The sequence below is a fragment of the Equus asinus genome, chromosome 7 (assembly GCF_041296235.1).
Source record: "Equus asinus isolate D_3611 breed Donkey chromosome 7, EquAss-T2T_v2, whole genome shotgun sequence".
Taxonomy (NCBI): domain Eukaryota; kingdom Metazoa; phylum Chordata; class Mammalia; order Perissodactyla; family Equidae; genus Equus; species Equus asinus.
Window position 1 is genome coordinate 18,686,810 of NC_091796.1, and position 13,888 is coordinate 18,700,697.

The window sequence follows — 13,888 nt, forward strand, 5'->3', positions numbered from 1 at the left end:
AATGACAAGCAAACAGAAGGATTTTTTGCCACATCCCTCCAATGCCTGGGAGTCCCGTGTGTTTCAGATTTCGAATCACCAGCTGCCAAAAGAAAAACGGATAGCAACCCAAACAGGTATAACCTGATGCTCACAGCTCAACACACAAAATAAAGAGAGAACTATGAAATGAGTGGCCCGAAACCCCACGCAGGAAAGCACGAAATGCTAGGAGTTGGTTCGTCTTAGTGAGCGTGGCTCAATTTTAAGAAGCAGATTTACAGTCTCAAATGGATTCTAAATAACCTCAAATGAAGACTCTGATCATCGTGAAGGAGGAAAGCGGGGGAGGCTAGATCTAAAAGTTGCATCAAAATGACCCTATTCAGTTCCCGCTTAAGCCTATGACAGCAGGTTAAATGTCTTGCGATACAAGCGTAACTGAAAAAGAATACAGTTTGAAACTTGAAAAGATATCCTAAGTTAAAATAATAATAACTTTACAATCTTACTTAGCAAAGCACATCTATTCTAAAGCTAATACCTGATGACATTCACTCACAATTCAAAGAACTTGGTCGGCTGCCATCAACTACAACAGCCAGTTCTTTAAATCTGCTTTTAAAAAAGAACCTAGTCGGCTGGCCCCGTGGCCAAGTGGTTAAGTTCGCGCGCTCCGCTGCAGGCGGCCCAGTGTTTCGTTGGTTCGAATCCTGGGCACGGACATGGCACTGCTCATCAAACCACGCTGAGGCAGCGTCCCACATACCACAACTAGAAGAACCCACAACGAAGAATATACAACTATGTACCGGGGGCTTTGGGGAGAAAAAGGAAAAAAATAAAATCTTTAAAAAAAAAAAAAAAAAGAACCTAGTCATCAAATCTCAGGTTTTAGAGAGATCTTAACAGGAATCTAGTCCGAGGGTTCATCCACTGGCTGAACTTTTGTCATTTAAGTAGAGTATTAATCTACCATTGGAATGAGCACTGAAGTCAGATCATCTGAACTCAACTGGTCCCACCACTCTCTATAGAGTTGTTTCTTCTTGGGCGGATGACAATCTCTCTGAACCTCAATTTCCTCGCCTATAAAATACAGATAATTATTCCCTCTTCCTAAAGTTTAGGCAGAATCTGATGACATTATGTCACATTCCGTGCACCGTACCAGCCAGCCATCCTGTAAGCACTGAAAACACTCTGTAAATAGCTTACATGAGGAGCCTGCTTCAATGCACAGCTCTATAACTTTCTAGTGGTACAGACTTTACAATTTATCTAAGCTTTCTTGCCTCATTTTCCTTACCTGCAAAATGCAGAGAACAACCGTACCTGTGGCAGAGAGCAGAATGCAATGAGCTCCTGTGCAAACAGCCCGAATCGCGCCTGGCATACAGCCCACACTCAATAAACCAGAGCCAGCGGGATTCGTTCCCCTCCTTCCCTCCACCTCACTAAGAAAGCAAGACCCACCTACCACAAACTTCACACGTCACTGTGGCCAACACCAGGACTCATTCATGCCACATCAGAAAGTGTCTAGAAGTCCAGAGTCGTCCCACTGACCCCCACCTGTCATGGCTGGTGAGGTTCCTGTCTGCCTGCTTTCTCTCATGTACAGTGACAGCTACGCTGACCCACAGCACCTGTGCTCAGCTCCATCCTGACCCTAACACTAAGAGGTTGGTGTAGGCTATTGACCTTCCATCGCAGCCCCATGCACTCCCAAGTAGAAGTTTCTGGAGCCACCACCCCAAGAGAGCAGTATGTTCCCTCTGTGGCACTGGAAGTCGTCGTCTTGCAGAGACATCAGCGTCAAATGAAGATCTTCTCTGCCTGCCACTCTACTGGCTCCCAACACCAGCCTTTGTGCTTGCATCCCTTATCCTCTTCTCTTCCACGCTCACCTTTTATCTGAGTCCTAGCCAGGCCACCTGCACTGGTCTATATGGACCCTGGGTAAGAATTACAAAATGTACCTCCCCTGGATGACAGAGTGGTGGTGACGGAGATGCCAGGTGAGCTAACAGCAGCTCATGAGAATTAGAAAAATGTCCCTTCCTCCAGGCTGGCAACCCTGTGCCACAGCATACCACATTTAGATTCCACTCACTGCATTCAAGTCAACTTCTCAGGCAACTGCCATGTGCACAATGACAGAGCTACACATAATACCTCCAGGTATCGGGGCATATCAAAGAGAGGAGGTGACCTGGTGGGGGACCGAGAGGTGGCCCTGCGTGCTAGAGGTGATGATGACTGAGCTGGCCGAGTGCTGAAGAGGAGGAGCAGGACTTGCCCAGATTTGGGTGAGGATGGGTCAGGGTGCATTCCCCAGAGAGGGGACTGCAGAAGCAACGACAGGGGCAGAGGAGAGTGCGCCAGGACAAGGTGCCGTCTGCTGCAGTGGAAAGGCAGGCAGTGGCCAGGGTTGGGGCTGGAGGGGGAGGCAAAGCCTTTATAAAGGGACTTGAATCCTACATCTGAACAGGAGACTAGGGCTTTACCCCACAGGTGAATGCAGATCCAACGCTAGCAAGCGGGGGGGGGGGGGGGGCGGCACCCGCACTAGGCCTGTGCCTTAGCAAACACTGCAGCACGGAGATGCTGCTGGAGATGCTGCTCGTCCCTTCAGACGGCTGAGGCCACAAACACTGACGTGCAGGCCATGCAAATGAGGAGGAAGTGACAGGTACAAGAGGAACTTCCCAGGTAAAGGTGCCTCCCTGATCCCCTGCATCGCACTTTGCCTCGGAGACAACTGACACATTCCCAAATGGAAGTGGGTACCCCATGTATGCAGTACTTTCAACACGGTTTTACTTCCCTTTTGATGTTTTGCTGGCATTTTACACGCAGTCTACTTTTTAAAACAGATTTTCTTCTGCTCAGCTCTAAAAAACAACTTTTAAAAAAGTCACCTAGCTTTTTTTTTTATAGTATGGATGATAAAGCTTGGATGTCTTTGACCTAGTGACCATAGCTTCGTTTACATTCTCTGTCCTGACATTACACTTGATTTAGCATTTGTTCCAGACAAAAGTGTTCCTGTTGAGATGACAGGTTATATGATTGCCCTTCTTTGACCTGAAGGTTTCGTCCAAAAGAAAACATCTTTCTCTATTACTGCCATTTTCCACACAGGCCACCTGCTCAAATGCTCAAGGGGAGCAACAGCTCGATTATCAAATCTTCTTTCAACAAAGGTTCTTTTGATAAAGTTAGACTTCGCTGGAAGGAAGCTGGAAAACGATCTTGCAGGATTGGGACCGAGAGCAGAAAAGGAGGAGGGCAGTTCAGGTACAGGCCTCTCAAGGGTGAATCGGCCACCCCGGCTGAGAGGTAGGCCCAGAGACGAGGGCCCCACAAACTCCAGTCCTCTGAGCAGGAGCCTCAGGCAGCCTCTGAGAGGCAAGGAGCCCACCTGGGAGAGGAGGTGTGCTCTGCAGCCCTCAACGTCATCACCCGCCCTGACCAACACACCCCGCCCTCTCCTCCCACCTACCATTAGTCCCCAACTCCCAACCCTTCCCCCACCTCAGGCCTAGTGACCTAGGAAACCTCCCTTGCAAACAAAAGACAGGGAGCCCCAGAGACTGTTAATCCCAACTTTCAACACATCCAAGTCTATGTGATTGCTACCACTTAGAAGTTTCTGATGCTGCTGCTCATGAAAACTGTCCTTCCCTCTGCATCCATTGTCTTTTCCACAATGGGGCTTCCAGTTCCCACCCAGCTCTCTTTCTGTGAAGGGAGAAGGAGGGGCAGAGGTGGAGGCAACACTCAGTGACAGCTGGGGGTGAAGGGGCCCTTGTTGGCCTGCAGTGCAGAAGGACACAGAGAAAAGGGTCTCACTCCAGCAGACAGCAGAGAGCACACACCACAAACTCTCCCCACGCCTGACTGCTACCTCAGAACACGTGAGCACTGCCAGGCAATGAGAGTCACCGTGGGGTTCTGCCGCGGCTCCAGCGCCCAGCCCGAGGACACTGTGACCCTCGTTCTACACTGACATCCCGTGACAGGGGGGGTTCAAAGGATTTGCCCAAGATAACATGGAGGAGAATGCAGGTCACGGGGCAAGATGATAAGGCAATAAATGGTGCCAACAGCTTGAACTTGCATCATCACCTAATCCTCTGCTTTAGCTCACTCATTAGGAAACGTGTCCTTAAAGAACTATGGCACTTCAGAGAAAGCTCACACCCAAGAGGTGGAGAGCAAAGGAGGAAGGCAGGCAGGGAGGAGGGTGTGTGTTGAGTTTACTAAGCTAAGAAAATGAAGGACAGAAGCAGGATTCACAGTTTCTGGCTCATCTTCGGTCACTTGGTCTAGTAAACCTCAATACTATTTACCTTTCTAATGAATATCCTGAGGTATTATCTCTAATTCCTTTTTACCTTGTCCCTAAGAAACGACTCTGCCTCTGTTCATATAAAAAGTACAAATTCAAGGCTCAGTTTTGCTTGGCTCCTCTAAGATCTGAAGCCTAATCTCACTGCCTATTTTAACCTCAGATCTTCTTTAACAGGCTGAGAAATACAATCTGAATCCACTTCATTTTTTTATGAGAGTTTGAGATAAAACAAAAACAATCAAAATAAAAATCACTAAAATTTTCCAAATCCAACTTCTTCCTTCAAAATTATAAAATTCATTCAAAAGAGTGAAAGCAATAGGCATTTTTGACATAAGAGCACAATCTACGAGTCAGTATGCAAATGTTTAAATTAAAAAAAAACAATCTGCCAGTCTTGTTCTGGGTGTTGTGTAGTAAGCAGGAGGAGAAAGATACTAAAAAGTGAGACATCTCTACCTCCAAAAAATTCCTAATCTGGTGCGAGACAAGTGAAATATGAGAGCATCCGTGCAGGCACATGGCAGACCCCTCAGTGAGACGTCACAGGAGAAAGAAGGTGGGACCTGCTTCCCCTCCCCCACCACCAGCAGCTCAGGCTGATGTCAGGAAACCCCTGACATGTGCGTGACGTTTCCCAAGACACGATGCAGAGAGCTAACCCTCAATTAGTCACTTGGGGCCTATGTATGTATGGGGAATCTTACAAGATTTCACTGATATTTAACTTGCATCAATTTCATTTACTTATTTTGGTAATTTCTCTAGGTGCCATTTTAGTAACTTACCAATCTCTCTCTCTTTTTTTTTAAGGAAGATTAGCCCTGAGCTAACATCTGCCACCAACCATCCTCTTTTTGCTGAGGAAGCCTGGCCCTGAGCTCACATCTGTGCCCATCTTCCTCTACTTTATATGTGGGACGCCTACCACAGCATGGCTTGACAAGCAGTGCATAGGTCCCCACCCGGGATCCGAACCAGTGAACCCCGGGCCACCGAAGCAGAACCTGCAAACTTAACCACTGCACCACCAGGCCAGCCCCTTACCAATCTCTTTAATGGGTAGAACTAAAAATGTGCATGATGACAGCACAGAAAGTAAAGAGGTCTGTTTACCAATGGCAGAAAAGGGCTTCTGCTGGGTGTGCAGGAAGCTGAGGTTCACTAGACAGAACAAGGCCTTGTCCCTAAGGGAGCCTGTGTCAGGCTGAGGCCCTGAAACCAGAGGTCACTATGGGCAACAGTAGCAGGGACTGACAGGACGAAATCAGTGTTCTAACGAGATGACTCCAGCAGCAGGTAACCCTCCCCACGGTCCACACGGTTAAGCCCCTCAGTGTAACCCTGGGTGGGGGACGGGAGGCCTGTTCTAGTACTCCTGCATATGTGACCTGGGCAAGCAAGTATTACCTTTCTGGATTTAAGCTTTGTCAACCCTAACACAGGAAAGCTAGACTAGAACATCTTTAATGTCTCCTCTATGTCTAAAATTCAAAAGGTCTTTGTTCTCCAAAATCTGGTTCCAATCCTAGTTCCAAGAGGCTCTGACCTCATTCTGCTACTCGTCCAATAACTGAATACAGCACACTGCAGAGAGCCAATGGGAACAAAGGGGCTGATTCAAAGATACATGAACATCAGGGGCAATATTCAGAATAAGAAAGCCAAAACACCCAGAAAGATCGGGCTGCTAGTGCTTCCATCAAAGACACAGAAATCACCAAATCCACCCAAATCACCAAATCTCTTAATTCAGATCATACATGCCAAAAAATGTTCAATTCGCCTAGGAACAAAAACACTTCTAGATTTCCCTAAGTTAGGGATTTTTAAAAAAGGGAACATATTAAAATGAGAACATATTCCCAAACTGTATTTTTCTACTGAGAAAAAGAGAAATATCAGAATCTCGTTTCCTCATGAAATCAGCCCATGTGAAGGACAAGACTGCCAACTGCTGCTGAGACGCAGGGTCTAGACCCCTGCCCAAAATGTAGTCCCCGGAGCAGCCGCATGAGCATCCCCTGCTCAATGAGAAACTGCAGGTGGGGGCCAGCGAGCTTCATTTCAGGAGGACTTCAGGTGATTCTGACGCATGCCTGAATTTGAAAAGCACATGCCAAACTTTTCAGGACCTACAAAAATACAAAGTAAACATACCTGGCTCCAAAGATGTCCTTTTTGGCGAGATCAATCCCAGAAACAACCTTCACTCTGAGAATACGCGACTCTTCCTGTTGGAGGGGAGAAAAAAGTGTAAGAAATGGACCTTCAATGGATCACTCTCTCGCCCGAGATGCAAAGTCAATGATTTCTCTTCAGTCCCGTATTGGGATACAGAAGAGATTGATTCAAGCACTGGCGATTCTTCCTTACACCCAAGTTCAAAAAGCACCATTCCAGCTCGAAAATCCTAGGACCCTAGAATTTTAGAGCATCCAGGTTAATTAAGGACAAGTTTAATTCAAACTAGGTCATGCCGATCAATTATTTCTGCCATTGAAAGGAAATATTTCCCAGTTGTACTAAGAACGTGACCATACGTGTAAAACCTCCTAGATAAATGGCCAAGTGCAACAAGGTACCATGCATTTAACAAAGAATTCCTCCTTTCAAGTTTACATATTTGTGTGTGTGGCCTGAGATGGAAAAGAATTTAATGTGGTAAAATATATCCTCAAAATTATGGTTGCAGAATATTGATGCTGGCAAGCAAAAATATTTCCTCAGTTCCAGTAAAAAGAAAGAAAAAGCATCATCCTAAACGGAAATCAGACCAAACCATCTCGGAAATCAATCAATCAATCATTCATTCGTTCATTCATCTGCTTATTCATTCATTCCAATATTTTCTAAGCGGCGCCTATGCACTGGGCATTGAGGGAGGCCTTCAATGTAGACATGAATATGCTCATGGAGCATATTCAACTGAGAGGACCCTGTGATAGCACCAGGCCAAAGGGAGTGGGTCAGAGAAGGAGTTAAAGGCTAAAACATTCAGGATAGATGAGATCGCTTAGGGGAAGGTGGCAGCCAAAATTCTGAGACAACTTTCAGGTTTCTAGTTTGGGTCACTAAGTGTTAACATAAATTGAAACAGAGGATTAAGCTGAATTCAGTGTCTATGAAATAATCAGGTGGAAAAAAAAACAGATGATGAAATAGACGAATGGGAGAGACGTCTGGTCTAGGTTAGACTTGGGAGGCGTCCGTGCAGAGCTGTGAATTAGCAGTCACAGCTAAAGGTCAGTCAGTGGAAAGTTATCCAAGAGGAGTGAGAAGAAAAAATGGCCAGGGAGGCAGCCCTAGGGAACACAAGTGCTGAGGGACAAGGGAGAACAGGAAATTCATCTACCCAATGTTTAGTCAAGACCTAGGTGAGGGGAAGAAAAACTAAATGATGTGCAGATGATGTCCTGTCGTAGGAGATAAAGGCAGGGTGAAATAAAACACGGAGACCAGGAAGCTGAACCTCTGCCAATCGGCTGCGCAGACTGAGCACCCATACATGCAATCGGAACCCAAGCTCCAGATCATTCACCCTCCAGGATTCTTCCATCCATCTAACAGTCCACCCCCAAGTCAAGACTGCCCACATGCAAACACAGCAGGGGACAGGAATATGGTTCAGAAAAGGTTTCTAGTCATATATGTGCTTATGATCCCTTCAAACGAGGCCTGCATTCCAGTTTGGCAGGATTTCACGTGTTGGGCAGTCTTCGTGAAAGGATTAAGAGACTCAAAGCAACACCCAAGAAGTCAGAGACATCTAAAACGCAACCCTACTACAGCATAACAGTGACTCCACGTGTTTACCAAAGCTCCCTGGGTTGAGGGCTCTTCCCTCGGTCGCTTTAAGGGCTGGGTTGACTGCCCTCAACCTTCTCTTACACACTCACCTCTCCGGCCAGTCATCAAAGATTCCTTCTTAGCACAGATATGATCTAGGCTAAGGCTCCATTCTGTTTCTCACAGCAGGCTGTACCCTGCTGTCAAGCATCTGATGTCCCCTATGGCCTAGTCAGCTCAAAGAATGCCACAGTGGGAGTATTTTTTACACATGGATCAAAACTTCGCAGCACACCTGTGTACAGTTCATAGCACACCTGGGACAACCTTATGGCCCACTGGTGCCCGTAGCAAACAAACGGAGAACCATGGGTTAAAATGAAATCCTTGTCTGCCATGCTAAGGGGTTAAGACTTTGAGCGGGAATCAAGAAACATCCAGAAGAAATGGAGGACAGAGAACAGTTGGGAGGAGCATATTTCTTCTGTCTTCCCGTCTCCCCCATCCCAATTCTCTGCCTCTCCCTGCACTGAGAAATATTTCAAACCAGCAATTCTCCCAACACCACTGTGCAGAGGTGGGGACATCGGGTGAAACCCATGGAGGGTGGATACTGTTAAAGGAAAGCGCAAGGTCTCCTGGCCAGTCCTTGGTGCTGGCTAAAGGACAGGTCTGACCCGGCAGCAGGCGGGTGAAAGTGCCTTTGAGGAGGATGGAGGGTCTGCCAAGCAGTAACTCCTTCCGATGACCCACTCAGACAGAGCAGTAGTTGTTTCCATATCTACTCCTGCACTTGGGACTGATTTGGGGGAGACAAACAAGGGACTGCGTCGAGGATGGAACCAAGGTATAGTCAGTCACAAGTCACAGAGCAGAAGGCTAGAATTCTAGTAAGAATTGTCTCTTTGTCTCATAGCCCTTGGAATTTTTGGAAATCCTGGGCAGAGTCCTGGACTTTCCACAAACTCGACAGGCGGGTCAATCAAACCTTGTTTGGATTCTAAGGAATACGATAAGCCCAGCTAACACCTGGTTCCCTTAGACTTAGATTCACGTTGGTTGTTCTCAATTGGGTGGACCTACTTTCCAAAAGCATGCATTTTAAAATCAGGGAACATTTACATGAATCAATGAATAAAAATAAATTTAAGTGAAGGGATGATCAGAATTTTTATGAAAACTGATTTATTCATTTAATAAGAACGAGCACCTGTTCTAAGATCTAGGGATATAGAAATAAAGACAGACAAAAAGCTGCCCCCCCCCCAACCTGGCCCACCTTCCAGTGTTACTCAGAGTATACCACAGAAGGGGAGACAAACCAGGAGAGCCTGGAGGGCAGATGGGAATACATAACAACACCTTACAATTCTGTACACACACCCTTTCACTAAACAAATTCTCATTTAGGAATTAATCTTAAGAAAATAAGCACAAATTGTGTAGAAAACAAACCAAAAAACTAGCTAAAAGGATAGTCACCAAAGCACTTTCCTAATTGAAAAAAAGATGTAAAAGTCTCTCAAAAGTAGAGAGTAAATATTCATGGCAATTCCACACACTGGGCTACAAGACTGTCATTAAAAATGTGTGACAATCTGTAAGGACCTTCATTCATTCCACAAGTGTTCACTAAGGACCCGCTGTGTGTCAGACACTTTATCAAGGAACTCACAATCTAGAAGGCAGACAGACTGTAAATACGTAATGCAAACAAACAAGCACAATAATTTTGGATGATGGTAAGTGCTTGGATGACAATATGACAGTTAAATGAAAGCAACTGAATAGAGGGAGAGAGGAGGGTATTTATGGCTGGTGGTCAGGAAAGGTGTCTTTGGAGAGGAGACATTTGAGCTGAAACCTGGAGGAGACAGAGGGTAGTGATGGGGGGCGGGAAGTTACACACAGGATGGCAGCAAGTCCCAAGTCCTGGGGGAGAGCAAGTCTGGAGATGGTAACAGGGAGCAGAGGGAGGCAGGCCAGCACGGTACGATGGGGTCAGACAGCCCAGAGGCCAGCCTCAGTACAGGGTGCACATTATTCCAACCACCTTTGAAAAGTTCTAAGCAGAGTGACAAAATCTGACTTAAGTTTTTAAAAGACCACTTTGGTGGTTGTGGGAGAATGGACTACAAGGGAACAAGAAGAGACGCAGGGAGACCAATTAGAAAAGTCTAGCAAGAGATGGTGGGTCTTCACACAGGATAGAGATGGAGAGGTGACCACATTCAGCATACAAAAACATGTTCAAAATAAACTATTTCATTAAAAAAAAAGTTTCACGACCTATTTATACAATTGAATTAAGAGACAAGCAAGTTGTTCAACAAGCCGTTGTTCCACTTTTCCACTTGGACCCACAACTAGGCTACCTTCCCCAGCATTCCTTGCAGTTAGGTGCAGTCATGTGACTAAGTTCTGGCCAATGGGTTATGGACAGAAACGATTAGGATTTTCCAGACCAGGCCCATAAGACCCTCCCACTCATCATCCTCCTTTCTCCTTCCCATCCTCCTGCTCAACAGAGAAAATTCTGAAGGCCAAGAAGAGAAAAACCCCATGAAAGGAGTGGCACAGGGCATCCCCCATCCCAACCTCTGCCCTCCACCATCACCTACAGACTGCCCGGAGATCGAGCTGCAAACAGACTTGCACAGTATATTCCCACTGAAAACTGAAGGCTCTTTAGCAGTTAGCCTACCCTCATACACGATATAATCTCACTTTTAAATAAATATCAATGCAGTGGAAAAGATCTAGAAAGGATGAGGCTGATAGTGATTACCTCTGGATAATGAATAACTTCTTTTTGCTTATATGCATCATTTTCCTTTTGAAACACTAAGTACTTTTGTCTGGAAACTAAATTTTTGTGGAAACTTCAGGAAACACATAAAAACAGAAAAATTTACAATCTCTGGCAATAGCACCATCCAGGCTTGTTCCATTTCTAAAATGAATAAACCTAACTTTCGTCAATCACAAATGTATAGAGCTGCATATGTGGAAGATGGGAAAAGAGTTCTCTTGCATATTTGTAGGCAACAGGTGCGAGGTGAAGGCAGCACAGGGCTTTTATTGAGCACTTACTATTTACAAGCAGCCGTTGCAGGAAATTTTACTTCTCTCTCAAGTTAAGTGGCAGGGGAGCAGGAAAAAAAAACATCACTCTACAAAAAGTAGTTTCTACACATGGGTTGCTGACATACAACAGAACTTCTTATCTTTGTTTCCTCCAAATAACAAGCTTGCATACAGATAAGCAGCCACCGTCATTCTGTAAGGAAACACATGACCAGGTGTGTGACGTTTATCAGATGCAATGGGCCCCAAGCCGAGCGACTATACTTTCTGAAGCATTTTATTACTTTCATAAAATCTATGCACGACATTTTGGTCCCTGGTTATGACTCCAGTAGAATTAAATATTTAACTAAGGCGGCTTATGACAACAAAAATATTATTCAGAGACAGATTGTACAAGGCAGAGGAAGCACAAGACAAGAAGAGACAAGAGCAGGCCAAATAACCACAGAATGCGTATTCTCAGGACTTCAGTGTCTCTTCCTGTGACTATTAAGCTATCGTTTTGCATTGTTGTTGCATAAGAGGGACGATTCTATGCATTTGACATGTGTTTTTCTTTTCCACCTAATCTTCTAATTCTTCAAGACACAGAACAAGATAAGATGCTCAAGCCATAGATGACAGTAGCATAGAGGAAATCCCAGCTTACAAACAGGTGGTATTCTGAAAGCTCATTGGTAAGACAGCTGTTTAGAACTCAGCAGCCCTGCTCATAAAAATGGTGCATAAGTGGTTACTAGACTCCCATGTCTACCCACAAAGCCTATTCAATACATAATCAAAATTACTCCTATGCTAAAAGAAATTTCAACTTCCAACTCAGAACTCAAGATACCAAAATTTACCTTCTCTCCTGTGAATCTGTCTTGAAAAGGAAACTTTTTATCTTTTATCACATATTCTTCACAATGTCAGATGATCTCCCCTAAAAAAGGTGCCATCTGGATTGGGAAAATAGTATTCTTTCTCCACAGGGATCCACTGTGACCCCAGGTATCACATACACCAGCTGTCCATGTAGACAAGGAAGTCCTAAGTCAGGGACTTGCACATCTTGGTCATTCTCCTATAAATTAGTTTGTGTATTTACCTTCCATATTCCACTGTATACAATAGCTCCATATATAAAGTTCTAGCTATTACCCATAATACTTGCAGGCTCAAAGTAAACACTCCCTAGATTAAAGAGATGATCAGTATTTTTTGTACCACTGAAATATCTAAATGATACATCTAAGTTATATATACAATTAACTTGAGTTACTTTAAAAAATAAATAAGCTAACGTACGAAGTGTCCATGTTGTGCCTGCTACACAGTAGGTATCATTAAGCTTTCCATTCCTACCTCTCTTGCCTCCAATGTGAGACAAGATCCTGTTCTATACATCTTTTAAAAATCTCCTATACAGTCCTGTCCTGCCCCTACATTCTTGTCATCTCCAATTTGCCATATCCCGTCCCCTTTCACCTTCTGTCTTTTCCATCCCGATTCTTGCCCTCTAAACCTTTTCCCCTCTTCACTCTCTTGATAGGTTTCCCGATCTTATACCGCTGCCACCCCTCCTAACCTTTCTCTCTTTCTCAGTTCTCCACTTCAACCTTTCAATTATACATTCAACAAATATGTGCTGAGTGACCATTATGTTCAAGGCACTGTGCTGGCAGAAAGGAGCACAAAACAAGACGCGTTCTTCTCTGCTCCTCAGGGGCTTGCAATCAACTGTGGAGGTAAGATATGTACACATACCTGTAATATCCCTATAATACAGTGGTGGAATAGAAGCGTAAGATGTATGAGGTGAGAACAAAGATACAGTTTGGAAGATGAGAGCAGCCCAACACCAGACTACTCATGCAGCTCAAGCTCAGATAGTACTGATGACAGCAAACAGCCCCAACCCACAGGACTACCCACGGTGGCTGTTCAGCATTGCCAGCCCAACACACAGCATTCTCAACACAGGGAAGTCACAAGGATATTACAGTAGTTCTGGAAAAAACTGTACAAACACAGGATTCTGCACAACCTAAATTTCTCAGCCTCTACTAGATTATGGCCATTGTCATGCCAAATGGAAAGTTAACAAATGGAAGAAGTAAAAAGAATGGCCCTCCAGAGCAGACGCATACATAATTTGAATGCTCAAGGTGACTAACTTTCAGAATTTATGTTGTATGATTTTAAAATATGTCCACAAATTCTTGACAGTCCTCTCTTCAAGAGGCAGGGCTTACTTCCCATCCCTCGCCTAGTGACTTCTTCCTAACAGACAGAATATGGAGGAGGTGACAGTGTATAACTTTGAAGATTAGCTCCTAAGAGTCATTGTGCCTAGCTCCTCTCTCTCTTGGCTCACTCACTCTGGGGGAAGCCAGCTGCCATGTTGTGAGGACATTCAAGCAGCCCTATGAGAGGAGAGGTCAACAGTGTGAGGAACTGCGGCCTCCTGCCAACAGCCACGTAAGTCAATCATCTTGGAAGGGGGTCCTCCTGCCCCAGTCAAGCCTTCCGACAATGGCAGCCCTGGCTGACATCTTGCCTACAACCTCATGAGAGATCTCTGCCTGCTAAATGCCAGAAACTATGCAAGGCATGTGTCAGAACCACCCAGCTAAGCCATTTCTGATTTCTTAACCCATACAGCACCTATTCATCCCCAACGGTCTG

At 45.1% G+C, this 13,888-nt stretch overlaps 1 protein-coding gene across 4 annotated transcripts in view; it reads right to left on the minus strand.

The window, feature by feature from the left end:
* NEDD4L (NEDD4 like E3 ubiquitin protein ligase) overlaps positions 1-13,888 on the minus strand; it is a 340,623-nt gene that overhangs the window by 224,789 nt on the left and 101,946 nt on the right. For all 4 annotated transcript variants that reach the window (XM_070512961.1, XM_070512959.1, XM_014859035.3 and 1 more), the window contains exon 2: positions 6,500-6,573. In XM_070512961.1, coding sequence (XP_070369062.1) covers positions 6,500-6,573 — 74 coding nt within the window. The remainder of the gene's footprint in view (positions 1-6,499; positions 6,574-13,888) is intronic.